The sequence below is a fragment of the Strongylocentrotus purpuratus genome, unplaced genomic scaffold (genome assembly GCF_000002235.5).
Source record: "Strongylocentrotus purpuratus isolate Spur 01 unplaced genomic scaffold, Spur_5.0 spur5_scaffold_1, whole genome shotgun sequence".
Classification (NCBI taxonomy): Eukaryota; Metazoa; Echinodermata; class Echinoidea; order Camarodonta; family Strongylocentrotidae; genus Strongylocentrotus; species Strongylocentrotus purpuratus.
The window spans coordinates 11,000,100-11,026,767 of record NW_022145594.1 but is presented as its reverse complement, the minus strand read 5'-3'; the positions used below and the strand labels follow the sequence as shown (position 1 = coordinate 11,026,767).

The 26,668-nt window shown below is 40.8% G+C and overlaps 2 protein-coding genes across 2 annotated transcripts; one reads left to right on the top strand and one right to left on the bottom strand.

Annotated features, from left to right (window-relative positions):
• The first annotated feature begins 137 nt into the window (after nt 1–137).
• On the top strand, nt 138–4,599 carry LOC115920910. The gene is made up of 2 exons (XM_030977670.1): nt 138–1,511; nt 3,425–4,599. The coding sequence occupies exon 1, from the start codon at nt 169–171 to the stop codon at nt 1,471–1,473; it is 1,305 nt and encodes a 434-aa protein (XP_030833530.1). The 5' UTR covers nt 138–168; the 3' UTR covers nt 1,474–1,511; nt 3,425–4,599.
• A 315-nt stretch (nt 4,600–4,914) lies between these two features.
• On the bottom strand, nt 4,915–24,781 carry LOC115918096 (signal recognition particle receptor subunit alpha-like). Its single transcript, XM_030977669.1, has 14 exons — nt 24,601–24,781; nt 20,394–20,477; nt 18,591–18,785; nt 17,809–17,917; nt 17,310–17,457; nt 16,606–16,771; nt 15,001–15,125; nt 13,832–13,956; nt 12,683–12,769; nt 11,703–11,875; nt 10,587–10,800; nt 9,218–9,303; nt 8,539–8,715; nt 4,915–5,131 (listed from the first exon to the last, which is right to left on the bottom strand). Exons 1-14 carry the CDS (start codon nt 24,715–24,717, stop codon nt 5,003–5,005), a joined length of 1,935 nt encoding a protein of 644 aa, XP_030833529.1. The 5' UTR covers nt 24,718–24,781; the 3' UTR covers nt 4,915–5,002.
• Nucleotides 24,782–26,668: the final 1,887 nt, after the last annotated feature.

The following is a 26,668-nucleotide window of genomic DNA, read 5'->3' as shown; positions in this document are numbered from 1 at the left end:
CTCTAGCATGTAAGTCAATTCGTTCCTCGCGTGGTCAATGATTGCAGGAAACTACAATCGACTCGTCAATCTATCGATTTTTCGTCAGTTTTTCTGGGTTTTAGTTAGCCCCTTCCAATTTGGATTATTTTCTGGATTATACTGATTCTGCTAGACAACTTTCAATTCATGTCTACTTCTAAGAAGAAAATGTCAGAAGGAGATAAATCGGGCTCGGCCGAGCGGGAGCGTGCTCCCGGCAAAGCAAACGAGAACGTGCCGTCGCATCCAGCCAAGCCTGGTGCGGGGGTTTCACTAGCCTGTCATCCTGAGCCCAAGCGCTCGACAGTGCCGACTCAGCAAAAAGCGTCTACCTCACTAACTACGCCGAAAAAATGTAGTTCCAAGAAAAAGCATGTGGAACCAAATCCCGAGATCGAATCGCTCAAAGAGCGGCTGAATCACTTTGAGGGACTCCTCACTAAAGTGGTAGATGCATTGCCCAAACAGACATTTACGTCTACGTCTTCAGAAAATCCGCATTTTCAGCGGGAAGGCGACAACGTTTTCACAACGGCGGATGAATTTTGGGATAACCATGATCATGACATGGCAGCGGGTAGCAGCGGGCCGCTGCAAGCCGATTACGGGGGAAACCCCGGTGAGGAACACGGAGGAATCCCCGGTGAGGAACCCGCTGGATTTGGGCTTGACAGCGACGACGCTCCGGTCCCCTCCTTCGCCGCAAAATTTGCAGTGCCAACAGGCGTGGGGAAGCCGCTCGATTCAGAGCTAGCAAACTCCGCATCTTATTTGATGGGACATAATTTGGAGGAAAAAACAATTGAAGAAACAGCTACCAAGTACCCATGCCCTGCAAATTGCATTTTGATGGACGCTCCAAAAGTGAATACCGCAATTTGGGAGAATCTCCCCGCCGAGACTCGTAGCAGAGATTTGAAACTTCAGCGGATTCAAAAAGCACTGACAAAGGGAATCGGAGCTTTCGTCCAAACCTTGGACTCTCACAACATGTCTGATACGCAACAGGATGCTCTCGCACTCCTCTGTAATGCAAACTTTGAAATGAACTGCATGAGAAAAGACATGATTAGACCAGACATGAATAAGAACTATACTCATCTTTGCAAGCCGGCTAACCCGGTCACAAAGCTCCTGTTCGGGGATGAACTGGGCAAAAAGGTCAAAGACCTTCAGGACCAACATAAGGCGGCTGCAGGTGTTATGAGAGGTGCCGCAAATTTTCCAAAACCCAGCTACCATCCTTACAGGAGATATACAGAGGCTGCAAAACGTCAGGCCCGAGATGCTGGTTGGTTTTCCAACACAGCAAGACACAACCCTGGAGCGGGTAACATGAACACTAACAGGCCTTTTTTAGGGCGCCGCCCGTCGTGGAGGGGCAGACCAGCCCCACACACTCAAACACCCCAGACGGGCCAACGCAGGCCTTTCCGAGGAGGGAAAAAGTAGTCCCAGACGCTAAACAGGCACCTGACTCCAGTGATCAGGTGAGTCAAAATTGTTCTTCTATTTCTAGTGAATACACACTGCCTGTCGGAGGTCGAATAAAGTCTTTTCATGATAAGTGGCGTGCAATTTCCAATGATCCATACATTTTGAGTGCTGTTCAAGGCTACAAAATTGAGTTTGATCCGGCTCGATTTCCCCCCTCGAGGGAGAAACCTTTTCATACATTCAAGCGTAATGCTTTAGAGTCGAGACAAATTAGCTCAGAGCTTCTGAGTCTCGAGACAAAAAATGTGATAGAACGCTGTAGTCATTCACAAGGAGAATTTATCTCTAACATCTTTACCAGACCCAAAAAGAGTGGGGGTCTTCGACTAATTCTTGACTTGTCTGAATTGAATAAAAGCGTAGCCTATCAGCACTTCAAGATGGATAACATTAATTCAGCAGTTTTACTGCTATCGCCAGATTGTTTCATGGCTTCTCTCGACCTCCGAGATGCATACTATTCAGTACCAATTCACCCAGAGTCGCGCAAATACTTGCGTTTCATCTGGGAAGGACAGTTATGGCAATATAAAGCACTCCCAAATGGGCTTAGCTCTGCTCCTCGCCTATTCACCAAACTGCTGAAACCGGCCTTTGCCTCACTACACAATGCAGGCCATGTTGTACTAGGCTATTTAGATGATACCCTTATTATCGGTAGGTCTCACAGACAGGCCACAAAGGCGGTTACAGCTACCTCAGAACTGCTCTCTGAATTGGGGTTCATTATTCATCCCACTAAATCGGTGATAGAACCGGTTCAAGAAATCAAATTCCTTGGGTTTGTGCTTAACTCTATTGACATGACCGTGACCTTGCCTTCAGATAAGAAGGAAGAACTAAAGGAAACATGTACAGCATTACTTGAAAATGCCACTCCCTCCATTAGGCAAGTTGCAAGGGTTATAGGAAAACTAGTTGCAGCTTTTCCGGCAGCTCAATATGGGCTTTTGCATTATCGCGAACTAGAAAAAGGAAAGATAGTTTCATTGAGACTAAATAGGGGCCACTTTGATAGGCCCATGAAACTCTTGGACAAAGCTAGAAGGGAACTACTTTGGTGGATTGGTCATATTGACTCTTCTTTTCGGCCGATAAACCGTAGAAACCCTGATTTGGAATTGCGCTCAGACGCCAGTGGGGCAGGATGGGGTGCAACTAACATGACCACCCATACGGGGGGTAGGTGGAACAGTCAAGAGGCAGTGATAGCGAAGGGTAATGAAATTAATTATTTAGAGACTCTTGCTGCTGGCCTGGCAGTTAAATCGTTCTGTTCCAATATGTCTCATAAGCATGTCCTTTTACGGCTTGACAATACCACCGCGGTAGCGTATGTCAATGCAATGGGGGGCGTGAAATCCCCACATTGTAATGAGGCTGCCACACACATATGGAATTGGTGTATAGAAAGGGACATTTGGATAACAGCAGCACATTTAGCGGGCCGGGATAACGTTGAAGCAGACACTATGTCCCGTAAATTCAATGATAGGACAGAATGGATGCTCAATGAAAGGGAGTTTGAACGCATTGCTAAACATTTCGGTATCCCTGACATAGACCTGTTTGCCTCTAGGCTTAATGCACAGGTGTCTACTTATGTTTCATGGAGACCAGATCCCCATGCCTTGGCAGTGGATGCGTTCACACTAGATTGGAGAAATCTGAATTTCTATGCCTTCCCTCCTTTCTGTCTTGTCCCAAAATGCATTCAAAAAATTATGGCCGATAAGGCAGTAGGCTTACTAGTAGTCCCGAATTGGCCTACACAGGCTTGGTTCCCTCTCTTGAAGGATATGATTATTGGAGAACCTTTGTTCCTACCCAAAAGTGAGAAACTTCTCAGACAGCCTGTGTCAAACCTCTCTCATCCTTTGTCTAATCTTGATCTTCTTTGTTGCAGGCTTGGAGCTGCTGCTACCGACAACAAGGCCTGAGCGCAAAAACTGTTGATATCATCTCTGCATCTTGGAAGGACTCAACGAAAAGACAATATAAAGTGTACATAAAGAAATGGGAGTCATTTTGTAAGCAGAGGAATTTAAACAAACTCAAGACAAAAGCTGAGAATGTGTTAGAATTCTTAAGTGATTTGTTCTATAATGGCAATGCTGGCTATAGTGTCATTAACACGGCAAGGAGTGCATTGGCCTCCTTCTTAACTCTGGAGAATGATTCTCATACAGTTGGATCGCACACAACTATTAGCCGTTTCATGAGGGGAGTTTTTCATCTTAGGCCCCCAGTTTCTAGATATACCAAGACTTGGGATGTTGGAATTGTACTGAACTACTTACGGGAGCTATATCCAGCAACCAAGCTCCCGCTTAAGGATTTGACACACAAGCTGGTTATGCTTCTAGCACTTACTTCAGCACAACGAGTTCAAACATTATACCATATGAACTTGGACAAGATGAATTTGACAGACAAGAATATGGAATGTGTTCTCGACAAGAAACTTAAGCAAAATCAACCTGGGCGTAGTGGTTGCTCCATTCAGGTATCGGCTTATAAAGCGGATAGCCGCATTTGTGTCATTCGGTATTTGAGAGAATATCTTCGACGAACCAAGGATATTAGGGGTCAGGAGAGATTCCTTCTAATTTGCTATCGCAAGCCATATCATCGTGCGTCTTCTCAAACAATTTCGCGTTGGATAAAATTAACGATGAGAAGCGCAGGTGTCAACACCGAGTTTAAAGCACACTCAACTCGCGCAGCATCCACGTCGACTGCCAAGAGGATGGATGTACCTCTTAAAGACATACTGGCTCAAGCAGGCTGGGCAAAGGAAAATACTTTCCAAAAGTTCTATGACAGGCCTTTGGAGAGCAAGGGCAAGAAGTTTACGGATGCAGTGCTTAACAGCAATTAATAGAGTGTCTAAAGATACGAACTCGTGTTCCTACAGCAAGGTTATAATATATATTCAGTAGTAAGTTAGCATTACTTTCTGTTTATAGAGTTTCTCTATGCCAGTTTATGCAATTAGGTAATTGCTCATAGAATCGAATGGGACTACTGGCTTTAAATTCTCACGTAGTCTCCGTCGAGACTTACGAAATAAAATAGAAAGATTAAATGAAAACTTACCGTTTGAAATTTGATCTTTATTTTATGAGGAAGTTGAAGAGGGAGATTACGTGCCCTCCGCTTCCCTCCCAAACGGTTGAAGTTCGAGTTTTTTCTTTTATAGAGATCTTTCTATTGATTACAACGTTGTTGGATTAGTAGTCCCATTCGGCTTCAAAGATTGACTTACATGCTAGAGCGGGCTTCTCACGTAATCTCCCTCTTCAACTTCCTCATAAAATAAAGATCAAATTTCAAACGGTAAGTTTTCATTTAATCTTTCTATTTTATTTCAAGGCTACAAATGGCTCTCCGTAATAATCAAGTAAAACTTAAGAGGTAAGTTTGACTTCGGATCGTTGTGAAACACCCTCCAGGGGTTGACCGTGTCCACTAGACGTCCAGCCTAGGCCTTGAGGAGAGCGTTAACCACGGCCTGGACGTTGAGGTTGCGGAGGTCGCGGTAGGTCTGACCGGTCCCGACGAAGACAATGGGCTGACCGGTGGTGTAGGTCATAGAGATGGCCGCTCCAACCTGGGGAGTGGAAGAAAAATAATCCCAGAGTAGTGGTCAATCTGGGTGGTGATCAATGGATATTAACGTTTTGTTTCAGGTTAATCCGTACGCATACTAAAAACTACAGAGAAGTACACATCTCTATGGAACGCACATATACGTATGGAATTAGGCAAAAGAGAGATCGCATGCAAAAGAGACAAGAAAAGAAAATGATGACAACCGTAAATCAGAGTTGGCTGATTACATTTTTGGAAAATCAGTTTATAGAAAAACTAGATGGAATTTTGACTGCGCGCAGTCGAAAATGATGCCTCCGCCATAGAGCAATTTAAACTAGAGAGTTACTTGACCTATTGTGACCTAAGGTCAAGCCGAAAATTGAGAAATTTGTCATTTTGTGTACAAAATGAATGGCAAAGTGAAGTTTCTAGTTTGGTCTATAAATCAGCATAATTTTACTCTTTAGAGTTTAGTTATCATTTATTCAAGCAAAATATTGATACGTAACAACCTCAAGTATCAGAAGTCCTAAAACAATACAATACATAAAGCCCCAGTCCCATATAAAGCCGGACCAGCACGGACGAGCACGGACCACTCCGGACCATCCCGGACCATGGTCTGGGGTGATCCGGGATGGTCCGGGATGTTTTGTTAAAAAAAGTGTGATGCTTAAAAGCTACAGTCCCATATACGTCCCGGACCGTCCCGGACCATCCCGGACCCCATCCGGGGTGATCCGGGATTCGGTCCGTGTTGACACCGTGTTGGCACCGGGGTGGTCCTGGATGGTCCTGGATGGTCCTGGATAGTCCTGGATGGTCCTGGGCGGTCAATAACTCACTCCCGGACTGCCACGGATCAACACGGACCGCCCCGGCGCCACTACGGATGACCCCGGACCCAGCACGGTGGCTACACGGATCACCCCGGATCAAACTTTTGTCCCGGACCGTCCCGGACCACCCCGGCAGTTTTTGACCGTCAAAAACATCCGGGGTCGACCCCCGGACCGCCCAGGACCATCCAGGACCATCCAGGACCATCCAGGACCATCCAGGACCACCCCGGTGCCAACACGGTGTCAACACGGACCGAATCCCGGATCACCCCGGATGGGGTCCGGGATGGTCCGGGACGGTCCGGGACGTATATGGGACTGTAGCTTAAGATTAAGAATTAATAACAATAGAATACAAAAGAAGTTCATAAAACAATGAAATACATAAGAATCGAAATAGACATGGACAATTTTTTTATGTGATAATGCTCGATAGGCTTTTTAGAAACTTTTTGCCACAAAATCAACTCTGTAAAAGCTTTATTTATGTAATTGTTAATAAAAATCATTATTCATGAATTTGATTTGCATAAATTAGCATAATTGATAAAATAAGTAATTTTCAGCAAAATTATAGTGAGGTCTCTTCCTTTATGCAATTGCATAAATTAGCATAATTGATAAAATAAGCAATTTTCAGCAAAATAATAGTGAGGTCTCTTCCTTTGCGCAATTTCTCAAGACGCGTGCCAAATTTCGAGGCAATCGGCCCCTCCCCCCCCCCCCCCCCAGTCAGGGAGGTGCTCAAAATAGCCCAGTTAAGTACGGGTTAAGTAACGGAACATATTTCAAGTGGTTCTTGACATATCATGACAAGTCCTATACATGTAGTCTGAATTTTTCAAGTTGACCTCTATGACCTTTGACATACATGTACTCCAAAATCTAATCTGATCGTTTTCCTATGGTGATATATATATTATCCTTAAGTTTGAAGTTTAAAATCTCAAATGGTTCTTGAGATATCGCGATAACGAGCTGAAGACATGGAATTTCACAAGTTGACCTCTGTGACCCTTGACCTACGTGCTCCAAAATCTAAACAGATCGTCTTCCTATGGTGATACATACTATCATTAAGTTTGAAGTGAAAATTCTCCAGTGGTTCTTGAGATATCGCGATAACGATCTCAATGTATGGAATTTCATAAGTTGACCTCTGTGACCCTTGACCTGTGACCTACGTGCTCCAAAATCTAATCAGATTGTCTTCCTATGGTGATACATACATGTACTATCATCAATTTGGAGTTTAAATCTCCAGTGGTTCTTGAGATATCATGATAACAATCTCAATGTATGGAATTTCATAAGTTGACCTCTGTGACCCTTGACCTTTGACCTACGTGCTCCAAAATCTAATCAGATTGTCTTCCTATGGTGATACACACTATCATTAAGTTTGAAGTTTAAATCTCCAGTGGTTCTTGAGATATTATGATATGGTGATACATACTATCATTAAGTTTGAAGTGAAAATTCTCCAGTGGTTCTTGAGATATCGCGATAACGATCTCAATGTATGGAATTGCATAAGTTGACCTCTGTGACCCTTGACCTTTGACCTACGTGCTCCAAAATCTAATCAGATTGTCTTACTATGGTGATACACACTATCATTAAGTTTGAAGTTTAAATTTCCAGTGGTTCTTGAGATATCGCGATAACGATCTCAATGTATGGAATTGCATAAGTTGACCTCTGTGACCCTTGACCTTTGACCTACGTGCTCCAAAATCTAATCAGATCGTCTTCCTATGGTGATACATACTATCCTTAAGTTTGAAGTTTTTACATCTCCAGTGGTTCTTGAGATATCATGATAACAATCTCAATGTATGGAATTTCATAAGTTGACCTCTATGACCCTTGACCTTTGACCTACGTGCTCCAAAATGTAATCAGATTGTTTTCCTATAGTGATACACACTATCACTAAGTTTGAAGTTTAAATCTCAAGTGGTTCTTGAGATATCATGATAACAATCTCAATGTATGGAATTTCATAAGTTGACCTCTGTGACCCTTGACCTTTGACATACGTGCTCCAAAATCTAATCAGATCGTCTTCCTATAGTGATACATACTATCCTTAAGTTTGAAGTTTAAATCTCAAATGGTTCTTGAGATATCGCGCTAACAAACTCAATACAAGGAATTTCATAAGTTGACCTCTGTGACCTGTGACCTTTGACCTACGTACTCAAAAATCTAATCAGATCGTCTTCCTATGGTGATAAATACTATTCCCGAGTCTTAAGTTTAAATCTTAAATGGTTCTTGAGATATTGTGATAACGGTCAAACTGGACGGACGTACGGACGTACGGACGTACGGACGGACAACCCGAAAACATGATGCCTCCGGCACCACCTTCGGTGGCGGAGGCATAAAAATTATACCGTCATATTTTCATTAAAAAATCATACAAAATATGGCAAAATTGTAGTAGTTGGCAGGTCTGCAATGGCTTTTTTCTCTCCTAACCACATGACCATTCCATCTCCTTCTCCATATTAAAAATTATCATGGTCTTGAATATCATCCATACCCCCTAATAATGGAATGACCCGTTACAAACCTTGTCATCAATGGTGTCAAACTTGGTGAGGACTATTCCATCGATGAGACGGGGGTCGTCAGAGTCGGAGAAATCGGCCAGGGCGTGGTTGAACTTGGTGAGCTGATCCACAGCCTCGTTCCCTACCAGAGCCTCTCCAACAAACAGCACCAGGTCTGGACGATTCACCTTGATCAACTAGATAACAAGAAAGGCAATAGGAAAATTAGTTATGCAAGGTTTTGCGCTTTCTAAAATATAAAATTCAATCAATTTTCCATGTTTCTTTCAACGGTAAAACTTTTAAAATCCATGACCTTTTTCTCAGCACCATCAAACAAATGTGGTCTTTAATAAATCTAACTTATACAATGTTATGCAAATACATTTATTAAATAAAGATTTTTAAAAAACATGGTTGGGTACAGATAAGATAAAGCATACAAATTGCAGCAAAATTGGAGATAAAATAGATATTAACTATTGAGTGTACATGTAGGTCAATTTTCATATTACAGGGCCCAGGGACCAGTTTCACAAAGCTTTTTTTCAATGACAAATGACAAAAATCAGTGACAAATCTGCTGATAACCAATCAGAAGCAAGGATTTCAGTAGCTTATAACACAAAATGTCATTTGTCACTGATGACAGGTTTTGTGAAACGCCTCCCAGGAGTAGAGATTATAATAAAATCTAACCTTGGAGAGTGCCCTCATGAGTGGCTCGTTGTCCTGCATTCGACCAGCTGTGTCTATGAGCACCACATCAAAGCGATAGTCTCGGGCTACAGCGAATTAATTGATTGAAAGAAGAAGAGGGACAAATTAAAAGATTAAAAAAAAGAAGAAGGAGGAGGAGGAGGAGGAGGAGGAGAAGAAGACAAAGAAGAAGGAGAAGAAGAAGAAGAAGACAAAGAAGAAGAAGACAAAGAAGAAGAAGACAAAGAAGAAGAAGAAGAAGAAGAAGAAGAAGAAGAAGAAGAAGAAGAAGAAGAAGAAGAAGAAGAAGAAGAAGACGAAGAAGAAGAAGAAGAAGAAGAAGAAGAAGAAGAAGAAGAAGAAGAAGAAGAAGAAGACGAAGAAGAAGAAGAAGAAGAAGAAGAAGAAGAAGAAGAAGAAGACGAAGAAGAAGAAGAAGAAGAAGAAGAAGAAGAAGAAGAAGAAGAAGAAGACGAAGAAGAAGAAGACGGAGAAGAAGAAAAAGAAGACGAAGAAGAAGAAGAAGAAGAAGAAGAAGAAGAAGAAGACGAAGAAGAAGAAGAAGAAGAAGAAGAAGAAGAAGAAGAAGAAGAAGAAGAAGAAGAAGGAGGAGAAGGAGAAGGAGAAGGAGAAGGAGAAGAAGAAGAAGAAGAAGAAGAAGAAGAAGAAGAAGAAGGACAAGGACAAGAAAATTACAAGAACAATAATAACAATGATAACAATACAAATAATAAATAAAATAATAACAATTAACATTAATAATCACAATAATGATAATCAACAATAATAGTAGTAAGTTCGTGTATAGCACTTATGTCCGGTACACTTGAAACTCTTGGCCCTCCCTGTTATTACCACACCTTTTAATACTAGATGACATTTTGGTAACACAATACACATGCTTACTAATTCTATGAATACTTTTGCGATACAAATATATCTTGATAGCTGAGTAAAAATGATAGAGGCTTGCCTGACATAGTAATAACTAATGAATGCAAAGTGGATTCCATCAATAGAGATGTCATTGTGTAGGGCAGGATATAGAATAATCATTAAAGGGGACTTCATGAGTGAAACATGCATGAATCAAAATACACTGTATATTAGTCACAGGTCTATTAAAAGCATGTCTGCACTAGTTTGGTCAGGGGGAATTAGACCTCCCTGCAAGGTCACTGACAGGTGGTTATTTCATCAAAACAGCTCTCAATTAACATAAGAAAAAGGGGATCATAGGGGACCAACAGGCACCGATTAGGTATTGTTGCTACATAGAGGGCGCAAATAGCTGTAAGTAGTGCAGTGGGGCTTTCAACAAAGTTTCTGGATATGCAGAAGTCGTGAACATATCAACGTTGCTACTCACCAAACTTGATGGCTTCCATAGCGATTCCTGCTGCGTCCTTCCCGTACCCCTTCTCGTAGAGCTGAACAGGGGCGTGACCCCCGTGCTTCTCAGCGGGGTGAAGGGCGTTGAGATGGCGCTCGTGGGTGCGTAGCTGCTCCACGGCGCCGGCCCGGAAGGTGTCGCAGGCGGCGATCAGCACGCGGAAACCGTTCTCAATCAGCCAGAAACAGATCTAGTCCAGACGGGCGAAAAAAATCAGATCATTAATATGTTGGAATCGATCGAAAGGGAGGGATGGAGAGAGAGAGAGAGAGAGAGAGAGAGAGAGAGAGGAAAAGGGAGGAATGAAGAGAGAGTGAGAGAGAAAGAAAGAAAGACAGAGATTGAGAGAGAGACAGAGTCGGACAAACATTGAGTGAGAGAGAGAGAGGGGGGAAAAAGGAGGAATGGAGAGATAGTGAGAGAGACAGACAGACATACAGAGAAAGAGAGAGAGAGAGAGTGCGAGACAGACAGAGACAGGGTCAGACAAACATTGAGTGAGAGAAAGAGAGAGAGAGCTTTTATTCTCGTATCACATACAATGTACATGTTTCCATAGGCTCAAGCAGAGATATAATCAGGTTTAGTCACATCTCTGTATCTTATAACAAAGACCTCAGGGATCACACGCAGGATCTTTGATGTGCACAGTTGCCATTCATTTACAGGTAAATAAAACGTGGCAGCTTTTTTGCCGCTGTTTACTGCGCCATATCTGAACCAGCTTTAATTTATCAAGCTATAGGTTACAGGTTTCCTTAAACCGTTTCAAACCTGACTCAATTGCAAATTTCATTAGGATAAATGGAAAAAAGGGCATATGTTGTATGGGTCACACTACGCATAATCACCCTTGAATAAATAATAATCTCATGGAGATAGGACTTTCACTATAACTGTATCTAAATAATGGAATAGGCTACCTTTAATACTCAGGCAATCATCATCTGTCTCTTCATTCAAAAAGGGACTTAAAACATTTCTTTTTTGTAATCCAGATTTGTTAGGATTCTCTAAGTTTTCATTTTCCTTTTTTGTCGGATTCCTCTTGTTGTAAGCGCTTTGGGCCGCTCTGGGAAAAGCGCAGATTACCTTGGCTAGATTAGTGGACTTGCCGACACCATTCACCCCACAGAACGTGATGGAGAATGGCTTGTTACGGGCCTTGGCCTCCAGGGCATCTCGGAGGATGTCTACGCGTCGTCGTGGCGACAGGATCTGAACCAAGGACTCCTGTAGGGTTTCCTTGACTACGGATGTGACTCCTGATAAACATGTAACACCATTATTTACTCACATATTATTTAATCACTCGACTGGAAATTACTCGACTGAAAATTTTCAAAAGAAAGCTTAAGAAATATCTTGTAAATTAATATGTATTGTATTGTATGGTATTTACTAAACTTCATTGATGTACATCAATATTCTGTTTATAAACATATAATCACTTTACAATGTAATGTAACAATCAATATTCTGTTTGGGAACATATACATCATATATGTCAATTTACAATGTAATGTAACATATCAATATTCTGTAAACATATATACCGTATAAATCAATTTACAATGCAGTATAACTAGGATTATTTTTACATAAGTGCCTTTTCTGTTTTTGTTTTTTGTAATGGATTTGTCTGGTTTATTTCTATATATTGATGTTTTGTGTTATTTTAATCTTTGTATTTCTATCTTGTTTTTAGTGTATTTAAGAAATTTTGTATGTAAATTTTATTATCTTTGGGAATAACCTTGATAGGCCATTGGCCTCTGTGTTTTCCCACCACATTATGATTTAAATTGAAGATGTTTCATTTTAACGTTTGTTATTGTATATATGCATATAAATTGTACTTGTGCTTTATTTAAATCAGATTTGGAAATAAAATTTGGGCTTGAACTTGAAATGCAAAGGTTGTTGGGTTCACGATTACAATTAAGATAACATATTTTATGAAAAAAAACGACTACCGTAATTTGAGAAAAAAAGGGAATATTTCCAGTGAAAACGTAATGGTTGGCAGCTTTGTAAGAGCTTTACTTTGTGATTCTTGTAGGCCAACTTACTTCCGAACGTTCCTAGGACTTTGCCTTCCAGCTTGGTGGCCACAGACTCGCACAGCTTCTCAGCTATGTCCCGGGCAACATTCTTAGCTGAAATAAAAACACAATACACAGTATATGGTTTGGTTTTGTTTGTTTTACCAGACTGGTACTTTTCATTGCTTGTTATATAGAGGGAGCAAGTAGCTACAAGAAGGGCAGTGTGGCTTTAAAGCTTATCTGCCGTAGTTTACAGGAGGGATTAGACTGCCCTGCAAGGTCACTGGACAGGTGGTTATCTCATCAACTCAGCTCTCAGTTAACATAAGAAAAAGAGGATCATGGGGGACCAATGGTCACCGATTAGGCATTGTTTGTTATATAGAGGGCGCAAGTAGCTACAAGTAGTGCAGTGGGCCTTTAAGAGATGATATAGAGTCCAAACCTGACAAAAAAATAGCAAAAAATCATTTTGAAATGCCTCCTCCTGTTTGGTGCTGTTTTTTGTATTTGTATTTTGTGTTCTTCTTTGAGATGGTATGGAGCGGCATATGTTTAAGGGGGTGTAGCATATATGGCAAATAATGGTTAACACCATCTGCCATTTCTTTTGGACAACAGCATGTAACCGAAAGGACTTGATTAACAGTCAGAAACAGACCGAAGTTCTCTTCACGCTTCGGTTTCGCGTATGAGGCACACATGTGAATACTGCGGTCGCGTCGTCCGTAGTCGCATTATACCTGATTGGCCCCCGAGTCAGGCCACGGGAAAGACACATTGTCTTGTCATGATACCAACCCCTTTAAGTGACTCAGTAACATTGCCAAGGATTCTGAAACAACATCCTAGATTTAGCTCATGCTGCAATCATATTTAAAAACCTTTAGGTCAGTCAGGAATCCCATGACTTATAAGCCGATCGCCTGTCTGATTATCGAGATATTCATGATTGGAAATCGTTTTTTTATAACACTACATTTTATTGGGGAAAATGAGTATGGTTAAACCGGTCACTAAAAGATTTTTTACTTTTTGAAGCACTTCATGATTATTTTGAAGTGCAATTTTTTTTGCGCTTCGATATTACACCATATCACAGACACTGATAACACGTAGGGCCATGCATCTCAGATTTTACATTGTTAAAAGATGCCTTTAATGGGACCTTACCTGTCAGGTGATCACGCATCTTATCCAGCACGGGAGCCATAGTCTCCTTGTCCAGGGTTTTGGAGCCAACCAGACCACGGAACATGTTGAACATGCCAAAGCGACTGCCAGTTTTAGCCTGGGCTCTGGAGACAAAACAAAGAAACTCTTTGAATGAATTGCACCAATTTCATATTTTTTCAATGTTATGACATAATATGCATATTGTTTTTAGCCTCATCAAACAATATTTTTCTTTACATGTATATATAGATTTTGAATACCAATAATATGCATGCACTTGCAACTGTCATACCAAAATATATTTAACGCAATATGCATTACAGTGTAATTCACATTTCGTATGATCTCATGGCAAGTATTAATACAATGTCAATATGCTAAATTCATACTTTGAAGTACCAATATTGACTTGAATTGAATTTATTGTCAGATGCTTGCTACATGTATATACAAAGTATAGAAACACATGCTCAACAATAAAATTTGTATTGGAAGCAAAAATCTGATTGTGGGAGAACTACATTGTATGCAGGGAGCTTTTTAGACTGTGCCCTAGAGAGAATAAAACCCAATTACATGTAGATTTGAAATCTGTTAGAATGTATTGTACATGTACAAATATATAGTGTGCTATCATCATGTTATTACAAGCAAAAATTCCTAGGTCTTGTTGTATAAACAGTTGTGATTGATTGAAATCAATTGCAACCCCCATCTCTAAAGTACGCAGTTGCTATTAATTCAAAAATTGACAATGGGGGATGTGGTACATGAAAGAAATATTGACTACATATTTTCGGGTCACAGTAGAGTTTCAAGATTACCCTGGGCAATAGTTTTAACTGTGCCCCTCAAAGCGGTCATTATCTGTACTTAACATATCCCTTTGATGTCTTAACAATCTGTACCAGCTTGGGAAAGTGAATGTTCGATGTACAATAATGTCCCTTGATGCTTAAGTTTGAGAGTGTGGGGAATCAAGAGTAATAACATAGATCCGGGCCCAAGTTTCATAAAACCTGTAATCAATAACAGCTGCCACAGATCTATGACAAAATCTGCTCACAGCCAATCAAATGCAAGGATTTCAGTAGCTTCTAACAATTATCCCAACTTGTTATTGATACCACGTTTTGTGAAACAGGGGACTGGTATGATAGACTTACTTTGGTTTGCTGGCTGCCTTCTTAACCTCCACCTCCTCCTCCTCCTCTTCTTCTTCCTCCTCTTCCTCTTCGTTCAGTCCATCAATGTTGGGCAGCTCTCCTTTCATCGTACCAACCCAGGCAGACTGAAGGCGATAGAAGTGAAAGAAAGAGAGAGAGGGAGAGAGTGAGAGATGGGGAGAGAGTGAGAGAAAGGGAGAGATGGGGAGAGAGTGAGAGAAAGAGAGAGAGAGAAAAAGAGAGAGAGAGAGAGCGCGAGAAAGAAAGAGAGATAGAGAGAGAGAGAGAGAGAAAGAGAGAGGGGAAAAAATGAAAACAGTTCATTCTGGAAATAACCTTATCTCTCAAGAAAAGTTACAAGGTAAACCATGTACATGTACTTAGCAAATGTTATGCTAATAATCATTCCTCACACAATCCAATATGTACTAATTTGTCATGAAAGTTGCACTAGGTTTAAAGATAAATGAAGTTAAAAGCAAGGAACACAATCATGACGAAAAATTGAACAAAAGATATTGGATGATTAATTCCCTAGTTCCCTTCCCTCTCTCTCTCTCTCTCTCTCTCTCTCTCTTTCTCGCCCACTTTGAATTGAGTATCTCTTTCATATCATTATGACCGGTCTCTTCCTCCCTCGTCTCTCTTACTGAATCTCTCATCTCTGTCTCTATCTCCCTCTATCTCTCTTTCTCGCTCTCTCTCGCTCACTTTATTTAAGTCAGTCACTCTCCCTACCTCATCCTCTAGATCAAACTCCTTATGTCCGTTTTGTCCATCGGTGGTCCCGTTGGTACCAGGGGGTTTCTCACTCCAGTCTCTTCTCCCCTCTCCTCTCTTACTGAATCTCTCATCTCTGTCTCTATCTCCCTCTATCTCTCTTTCTCGCTCTCTCTCGCTCACTTTATTTAAGTCAGTCACTCTCTCTCTCTCCCTCTCTTGCTTTCTTTTCCCTACCTCATCCTCTAGATCAAACTCCTTATGTCCGTTTTGTCCATCGGTGGTCCCGTTGGTACCAGGGGGTTTCTCACTCCAGTCTCTTCTCCCCTTTCCTCTCTTACTGAATCTCTCATCTCTGTCTCTATCTCCCTCTATCTCTCTTTCTCGCTCTCTCCCGCTCACTTTGATCCAAGTCCAACCGTCTCAGTCATACTCTCCCTCCCTTTTCCCTACCTCATCCTCCAGATCAAACTCCTTATGTCCGCTCTGTCCCTCGCTGGTCCCGTTGGTACCAGGGGGTTTCTCACTCCAGTCCATCCCTCTCAGTAATTCTCTCTCTGCCCCTCCCTCTCTTACTTTATCTCTTATCTCTGTCTCTGTCTCTCTCTCTCTGTCACTATCATAAGTCCAACCGTCTCAGTCATACTCTCCCTCCCTTTTCCCTACCTCATCCTCCAGATCAAACTCCTTATGTCCGCTCTGTCCCTCGCTGGTCCCGTTGGGACCAGGGGGTTTCTCACTCCAGTCCATCCCTCTCAGTAATTCTCTCTCTGCCCCTCCCTCTCTTACTTTATCTCTTATCTCTGTCTCTGTCTCTCTCTCTCTGTCACTATCATAAGTCCAACCATCTCAGTCATTCTCTCCCTCTCTTCCTCTCTTCCCTACCTCATCCTCCAGATCAAACTCCTTATGTCCGTTCTGTCCCTCGCTGGTCCCGTTGGTACCAGGGGGCTTCTCACTCCAGTCTAGATCGGGCATGTCTTTAGCGTTCCCTCCCATGCCCCAGGTGGTTGCTTGCTTGGTCTTCTTGGTCGGCTTGGAAGTCACTTTCCTGGGAATTAAAAAAAACATGACATTCGGTTCATTTGTTTTTTAAAGTTATTTATGCAATCAACAACAATTTACTATGTATAATAATCATATTTGGTTGAATATGCATGATTGCATCACGAATGGTGTGTTCCATGAACCAATAAACATCCCCAAATTGCTGATGTGAGATGCTTGTCGGATACTTTACAGGACAGAATGGGCATTGAGCCATTGAAATGGCACACACACACAAAATATAATTATTTTTTTTTTAAATAAATATTTTTTAGATATATTAAATATCGTACGAACTACGACTAAATCGTACAGGTAGGTAGGTCTGTTTCTATGTGTCTTTAAAAGGATTTAATGATAGCACAGTGGGTTGGCTTTGAACCAGTTTTCCGTATAACTGATCTTGACAAAAGTTGGCAACCACATGAAGAAACAACTTTGTAATTAACAAGTAGACGTGCCTAGCATGGGAACACAAAACAAGAGCTACATGAACCTACTACAAGACCATCTTGCACTTTTTTCCCAGAAATTTAACTTACGGTGATTTCTCTACTTTCTTGGGCTTGTTCCTGTTAAACATCTTCTCTCTGTTACGGTTAATAGTCTCCTCATCCAGAGTTCCACTGTCGATGGTTTCTGGTTGTTTTGCTGGTTTCTTGGAGGGTTGGGGACTAGATTCGGTCTTATCTGAGTTGATGAGACACAAAGATTACAAATTCAATTCAATTTCATTTCTACTTTTGTATTCGTATAGGTTAAACAATGGAAATGTTCATTTTTGTTTACAAGCAATAAAATTATAAACAACTGTTAAAGCCCACTGCAAATAAAATAAAGTACCGCTTAGACATTGTTGGCTGTATTTTTTTGTTAATTTGATTTGATTTAGTATTTACCAACATTTTAGGAGCAATGATGAAAAAAAGCACCTTCTACCATCACTTTTCCATATATGCTTGTACAAAATCTGGTAAACAAATTCTTTTTTTCTCCAAAGTTACAAAAAATGGATTTAGCTTCTTTTGAAATTAAACTTACTTCCTTTCTTGGCTGCTTTGTTGGTGATATTCTTCTCCTCTTTGCTGGGGTCTATGATCATAGATGCTACAGTCTTCTTGGATTTGTGAGATTCTTCAAAACTCTTCATCTGTATCAAAAATCAAGATAAAAGATACAATCAGGAATGCAAATATTTAGAATACTTTATAATTATCGCACAACCAACTGAGCTTAATAAATCAAGTCGTTATATGACTGTGTTAAAAAAATTAAATTATATATTTTTCTTTTGAAACCAAGATGGTTCATTGAAACATATCTTCGCAGACGGAAGGCTGAATTTTTTTTCAGATTAAACAAACAAAAATATTGTAGGCTAATTTACAATAATAGGCTTTAGAAACAAGTTGCACTGCCCTTTGCGACTGTTTCCAAAAATCTTGAAATCTACAGTCAGCATTTTATTAAATTTTATTCTTTTTAGTGTTTAAAAAAAAATGAATCAAAAAATGTGTACAAGCTTTAACTCCTCTCTCCGAGAGACCTAGAAATGAGGATTAATGCCTTACCAAAGGGCACTAGCGCATCGCCCTGGTTTCGAACCCAGGTCACCGGATTACGAGACCACTGCTCTACCAACTGAGCTATCGCGCCTCCTCAAAAAGTGTATTCATATACAATTTGATTTGCATCAAGAATTTGATTTGTCTCAAGAGTGAACGATACTACTAATTGGTCCCAATTTAAGGAGGCATACATGTACATGTGATGTAGCTGATTCATATTTACACCTTTAACATTTTTTGAAATGCTTTCTTTACCTGCTTGCCTTTCTTGGCAACTACGCTACTCTTCTCCGCCTCCCTCAAGACCCGCTGGAAATCATCGCTGAAATCGAATTGGCCAAATATCCTTCCGCTCCTCAGCACATCCTTGTACTTGTCTCTGAACTCCCGGTGAATATCATCAATGAACTTGTCAATGTACGCCAGTGCCAATATATTTTGGTAGGCAACCTGTTCAAGCGGATCAATAAAAGGTTGTTAATCTTTGCTGACTTCATTGTTAAAAGCGATACTAAACTGATGAACTTTCTAACCCTAGTGCACTGTTTATTGCATAGCGCCATCTCATGGTTAACCTGCCAACAGGGCGTAACCGCTCGAGAGGGCCCAGCAAGGGAAGCAGCGAGTTACGGGATCATACTGCTACAGCTGACCTGAGATGGCATTAGAGGGAATGTTGTAGTAGTGACTGAAGTACAGAATGGCTTTAAGTCAAATTGGGCAAATATTCTTCTGATTTTCAGCTCATTCTTGTAGTGAACTTGTCTCAAAATTGCCGTAGAGCATCATTAACTCTTAAGCTGCCACCCATACAATGCACCCAGTGCCACAGTGCTAATTCCTATTGTGCCACAGTGCTAATCTCCTGAGTGCCAAGTTAATTTTAAGGTTGGTTCAAGTGCGTGTTATTTAAATCTTTACAAAAAACAAATCGCTGAATTACTCGAGAAAATCCAATCTGACTGTTGTATACAAAGACGCGTAATCCAAAGCCGATAATCTGATGCACGCGATGGTACTTTCAATAGCGCTGTAAAAGCACTCAGCACGGTGCAATGGGCATGAACAATAACTGTTATTACATATGCGCGCTAGCGCGCACAAAGCACCGTAGCGGTGGCTCGCTAGCATGAACGTGGCTTTCAATCGATAGCACGCTCGCATGCACATGGCACTATAACAATAGCGCGCTAGCAGTCTCATGGCAGGATAAGAGTTAAAGGTAATACAAAGTTTTGGGAAATTTTGAAAACTGGTGGATAGTGATTCTTTACAATTTTGATATATTTGGATACCCCTGTGGAAGTATTATAAGCACTGGAAAATTTAGCCCCTAAAACATTTCTGCTTTCAAGAAAAATTGAATATAAAAATTTACCGGTGCTCCTGGTAAATTTTGATAAATTTCAAATAGCGCCTATGGCCGTACAATGGTAGCTGCGACCATGAAAATAGCAGTATATGTCGTCATGATATATAACTTCCAAACGGGAATAGCTAATCGGTCGATTTTAGTCAAGAAACATTATTTTATAGCTTAATTAATATATTGACCTCGAGAGGGAGCTATATAACATAAATAGTTATTATTTACAATTTCATAACTTTAAACTCGATTTCCACTGCGACGATCACTGAATATTGTAGGATCGCATATCATTATAATATGTTCATTTGAACCGAATTCATGTCCCCATTCCAAAACTTTGTATTACCTTTAATGTATGCCAGAGGCAAACAAGGTCACATCAGTTCTTAACGCACTCCATTGGTCACCCATGAGTGAACGCATTGTTTCAATTTTTGTGATGCTTCTATTTCATTGTGTCAATTGCTCCCCTCCACTATACTATTACTTTGATAAATCATTACGTTCCGTTCTGATATTTACGCACTAAAAACTTCAGGTTTCTTGTTTGTCATAAACTCAATAGTATGGGGGGGGGGATCTTTGCTCATGCAGGGCTTTCGTTGTGGAATGCTCTCCCTCTCGACCCAGGGTCAGGTTTTACCAAATTAGTATACAGACCAAACAGTTTACCCAATAAGTGAACTTACCACAAATATGAGTTCAAACTCATTGTCTAATTTATGTTTGAGCGTCAGGGTTCCATGGTTAAAAGAGTTGCTTCCTCCACGCTCCTACAGAGGAAAGAGAGAGAGAGAGAGAGACAAAAAGAGACATTGTCGAACATTAAAAGGTATGTGCATGGGATGTTAAATTACCTGGCATTGTGAAGGAAACTTTCCAGTGATTAAGAAAGAGAAGCAGCTTGACTGTATATTGTCACATAACCAAAGTATACATTCACTGACATCCTTTTAATAATGTACATGTTGACCAAAAGAAAAAGAAGGAAACAAATTATATTTAGCATCCCCATTATTAAGGCTGCCTGATTCTTTCCTTTTTTTTTGGTGTGGAAAAAACGAAAAAACTTGCTGCTAAAAAAATAAAATAAAATATAAAAGCTGGCAGTCATCTTTAAAAATAGCCTCGCCGAACATCTAAGAAAATGTACTGAGCAGCCGTTTTGAAGAAAAAGAGGGCCTCTCCTCCTTTTTTTATTAAAAAAAAGGCAGGACGCAAAACATTTATACATGTAGACATGTACCGTAATTAACGGTGTATTAACCACACTTTTTTGCCGCCGAAAAAAATTCAAAGTGGGGGGTGGGTCTTATACATGTATACGGTACACACACACAGAAAAAAGCTCAGTAATCGGTGTTGACTCACCACTCGGAAACAGAACACTAGAACAACACTCAAATTTGTCTGTCATCTTGGTTTGAAAGTAATCTTTCTGATAGGTCTCAATATGTAGTTTATAATAATAATTCCTCCAATTTTTCTTCTATTACATGGCGTACCACAAGGTTCTATCCTAGGTCCTCTACTGCTTTTTAATTTACATTAATGATCTTACACATTCAGCTGCACCTCGCAGTTAAATGAAAGGCCTTCCGCGTGGGTTTTTTAACACGGACCTGGCTTGCTGCCGACAGAGTCTGCAATTTTTATTTTTATTTTTTATTTTTTTAAGGGCGAAAAAGAGGGGTGCGGTTAATACACGAGGGCGGTTTATACACCATTAATTACGGTATATATTTTGGGAGGCCTTATAACTTTGAACCACTGCATAGCCTCCAATGTAGAATTGGCTCCTATAGGTTTTGGATATATCAGCCCCGGTTTCATTGGTGAAAGTACTCACCGTATCTAGATCATACACAAGGAGAGGAAATATTCTTGTTCATCAAATCTTATTTTCCAAATTTCATTATCAACTATGAACTATGAACTAGGAAACCCCAGATTTGAAGCAGTGTAATAGATGAAGACTGAAGAGTCCTTAAATCGGGTAAACCAGTAATTTTATTTAAATTAAAACCTCTTTCAATTAATGTTGGTTAAAATTTTGCGCTGTTTCCAAAAATATAAGTCGCATTGACCCTTCTCAAGATTTGTTGATCTTTTTAGCCAAACTTTTGCCCAAAGTAACCATCTTGGTCAAAAAGTGATCAAATCGACCCCCATCATGTCATGAAAACAATAATTACAACATTATCATTTTTGTAACTTTTTGGCTAAGAGATGACAATTTCCATTGACTTTTGTCAATAATAGAGCCAAATTTCAGTCAGAATAAATGAATGAATGGTTTTTGACATCCTATTCAAAATAAAGAATGTGCGCTGATAAAGCGTTATGAGAACAGTCAATCTCATTTTTGATTTGACATAGAAATGTTCGAACCGCTTTGAATTGATCGTTGACTAGCATTTTGCTGCGCTGGACTGGTTCAAAGATGTCAATCTGAGTCTGAGTCTGAGAGCTGAAAATTGGCCTGTCATGATTTGCTGTTGGGGCGCTGTTAATTGTGAATTAGGAGGGGGTTAGAGCCCTGATTATATCACTGATTTACCACCCTCAAAAAGGCCCCAGTCCCCCCCCCCAAAAAAAAAAAAAAAGAAAATACAAAAATACAAAAATACAAAATTACAAAAAATACAAAAATACAAAAATACAAAAACATAGATCTACAAAAAAAATAAAACAAAAATAAAAGTTAAAACACACACAAGTCAAACATATGCACTCAGTTAAGTTATTGCAACACCAATTTCAACTCGATCCACAATATTACGACAGAATTAGTTCAGTTATCATGCCTTGGCTAGACCGAAAGCTTCAGTCTCTCTAATCGTCGGTTGTTCCACTGAGACTACGTCTGGCTCCACTAGACCTCCGATTATAGAGACTAAAGTATTTCCCATCGGGACTGTACGGGACTGTACAGAACAAATGGTTCGGTTCGACCGGACCGCCATGAATGAGATATGCAACGAGATTTTCACTCTTTACATCCTCATAACTGCTGCAATTATAATAGAAATAAAAAATAACATATATATAGCTTATTTGACTTACGATAGCTTGCTCATTTAGATCCTAAATTAATGATTAATCCGAGAAAATCTCGTCGTCAACATTATCCTTCTTGGTTTTAGTTGATGAATATTCATTTTTTCTTTTCGAACGTCCAATAGCTACCGTAGCTACGTACGAGTCAGCCCGGCTTGACCAACGAACTCCCACGAAACGAGTGCTCTGATTGGCCATTGGCTATGTTTTGGCAGGAATTGACCCGGAAATATATATCGGCCGCCGGGTCATATAGCTCTATGTTCGAGTGCATGAACGTGCATGAACGTACTGTTTCACAGTTCAAAGATACAAATTGGATAATTCATATAAGTAAGTCCGAAAATTTCGGCATACTCGTGATATAGGCCCCGCAACTGTTTTGAATCGATTATAATTTTATACTAGGCTTCTAACTTCAGCCAACTCACTATATATACTCGTGATCTAAGCCCCGCGCAACGGCATCGCGTGCACTTCAACACAGCAGCGGGGCCTGTATCACGACTATACTTATATACTCGTTATATAGGCCCCGCGCTACGGCATCGCGCGCACTTCAACACAGCAGCGGGGCCTGTATCACGAGTATATATTAGCGAGTCTGCTATTGAACTCGCTATATATACTCGTGATATAGGCCCCGCGCAACGGCGTTGCATGTTCTCCAACACGGACATGGGGCCTGTATCACGACTATACTGTATACTCGTGAACAAGGCCCCATCCTATGCATTTTCAAGACGGACAGCACGGTAGTGGGGCTTCTTTCACCGAAGTATAATTTAGGGGGTGTTTTGAGGTTTAACAAATAGAGCTAGCAAATGATCAAAAAGGGTTACATTTAAATGATTAAATTCATCTTTTAGACCCTAGACTCTATTTTAATATTTTTCCTTTTTTGATATTTTACCTTCTTAAATATTTTTCCTTTTTTAATATTTTTCCTTTTTTAATATTTTCGTTTTTTTTAAAAATAATATTATGGCCCCCTCTCTTTGAATTTATCTTTTATTTGATTTTTTTTTTTTTTTTTTTTTTTTTTTTGGGGGGGGGCCCCCCCCCGCCCCCCCCCCCCTCTCTTTAAATTTATCTTTTAGTTAAATATTTTTCCTTTTGAAATTTTTTTTTGGGGGGCCCGTCCCCCCCCCCCCCCCCCCCCCCCCCCCCCCCCCCCCCCCCCCCGTGGCTACGTGCCTCCCCCCCCCCCCCCCTCCTCCTAATTATTATTTAAAAAATAAGTCCCTTTCAACCCCCTTTTTAACTCACTTTTATCTCCCTTTTATTGCTGTCCTTCATGAAAATGTTGGCTGAAGACTGAAGTTAGAAGTCTAAGATGATTTGTAATCGATTACAAGACGGGTAAGTTGCGGGGCCCATTTCACGATATTGCCAAAATTTCACATTCTATGATAGGTTAGCAAATTTTGAAAACAGTAATTAGGAGATATATAGACCGACTTAATTTACATCTGATTTAGAAATCAGAAAATTAGAGACGAAATAAAGAAAATCGGGAAGAAAATGTCGTGAACGAAAAGATGTTCATAGCCACCCCTACGGTACTAGATCTCTGGGTTACCATCTGTATTGGGGAATGACAACAAATGTCAGTTTTATTAAAGAAATGACCCAAATCAGATGGTTATTTAAACATCTAATTTGGGTCATTTCTGTCTAGCCTTGGCCAGCATAGGCCCAGCAATACACACATCACTCATCAACGTGCACGATCATGATGATCACACTCATTCATGCATCACCATCATCATCACAATCCGCAATCCATTTCCATTTGATCTGTACATGAAATATGATAACTTTAAATTCACTCACCTGGAGAATCCCACTTTTTATCAGCGAATTCACGGGCGCTCCAAAGGCTTGGCATGTTCCTTGGAAACACCAAAGAACGATCCCTCCTTTGCTAAAAATCGTGAAAAGGTCCAACATATTGTGACTTCCCGTCGTCTCCCTTGCACAATCAACACGCAATCTGACTCAACCTAGCTAACTAATTTTTGCATATCAATTCAATCTTTCTATGGTACCTTCGAAGCGTCAAAAACCAATGCAATAACAGAGTGAGATAGAAATAGATCTATGCAGGCGCGTACACAGGGGGGGGGGGGGGGGGGTTAACCCCCCCCCCTTTGGTATTTTAATGTGTGTAACCCCCCCCCCCCCCCAATAACCCCTTAAAACCTCCCCCCCCCACCCCCCCTTTTTTTTTTTTTTAATTAGACTATTAAAAAAATAAATTATTCCCATGGCTGACCTAAAAAGGTGACCTTACCCCCCCCCCCCCCCCCACCCAACGGAGCCAAATGTCAAATTTTCAAATTTCGAGACCAAAAAAAAAAAAAAGTGTCCTTTTATATACCTCCCCCCCCCCCCCCCCCCCCCCCCCCCCCCCCCCCCCCCCCCCCCGTAGTTATTCAGCGGATATTCAGCGGAGCGGTCGGCTGAGTCGTTGCGATTTTTTTTTGGGACCAAAAAAAAAAAGTTCCTATAGGAAATATATTTATTTAGATGGTCATATCTCCAGTGGCGGACCCAGGCCCCCCCCCCCCTTGAGAAAAAAATCATGTAAAATCACGTGATTTTTACCTTTTTGGGGGTTGGGCCCCCCCCCCCCCCCTGGCGCTCAAGGGGGGGGGGGTGCAAATTGAAAAAAATTTGAGGATCAAAAAAAAAAAAAAAAGTGCTCACTACCCCCCCAAAAAAAAAAATTGGGCCCCCTCCCCTAAGAAATCCTGGATCCGCGCCTGCATATCTCAGCCAATACTTTACCCTATTTAGCCCGGGGGGGCGGGGCTTTTTTTTTTAAAAAGTGTCCTCTTACCATAGCAAAAATACCGACACAGCGGACCCGACACAACAACACGATTATCTACGCGTATCTTTCTTGCCCCCTCGACATGATGACTCCACCGAACTCTTTCTTTTACTCCCACCCATCTTCTCCCTTTCATCCCCCGATTCTTTTGTTTCCTTTTTCTCTTCTTTTTGTCCTTTTCTCCTTTTCTTTCCTTTCTTTCCTTGTTCCTACACTTTTTTTTCTTTTCTTTCCCTCTCCCTCGCATTTCCCCCTCCCCCTTTTCTTATTTTCCCGACAGCAACGCAATTTTACTAAGTTAGTAAAACAATATCCTGACAAGTGGGTGGGGGGAGGGGTGTCGCACCCCACATCCCCCTTTAGCGATACCGCTGGTTGTTGTTGTTGTTGTTGTTGTTGTTGTTGTGATTAATGGCGTTTCCATCGTCATTCGATGATTTCCGCCAGGCAACTTGTGAGAGGGCGTAGTTACTGGTCCTCTCTTAATACTTTTACTGTTGGATCGACGATAGCCTAGTGGCGTTATGTTGTGCAATTAACAATGCCAGTAAATTGTTAGTAGTTATTTTCTGTATTGTTATTCGGTTGTTATCCCATTATTCTTTTTAAAGAAATGCAATTCCTCATGCTCTCGCACCTCTCTTCTATCGTCGTTTACTTTCTCTTTCATTTTTCCTTTCTCATTTAACTCCCAAAAATTCTCTCTTTACCCTCTTTTTTATTTTCCATCTCTTTTTGTTGTTCTTCTTGTGCTTTTTTTTTTGGGGGGGGGGGGGCTACACGCCTGGCAAGAGGGGCCCCGTATTATGCACACTGCATTTGCGCACCCCCGTCCTTTTCCCGGTAAAAAAACAACACCTTCTTATTATCACACCCCTTTCCTTCTTTTCCCTTCTCATTATTTTCCTTTTCATCATTTTCTCTCCTCCGTCTTTCCCCTTTCTTCAGTTTCCCCTTCCTTTTTCTCCCCTCCCCTTTTTTCTCCTCCCTCTTTTCTTCTTATTTCTCTCTTCCTTTTTCTTTCTTTTCCCCCTCCTTTTTCGCTTTTTCTCCCTTTTTCTTTCT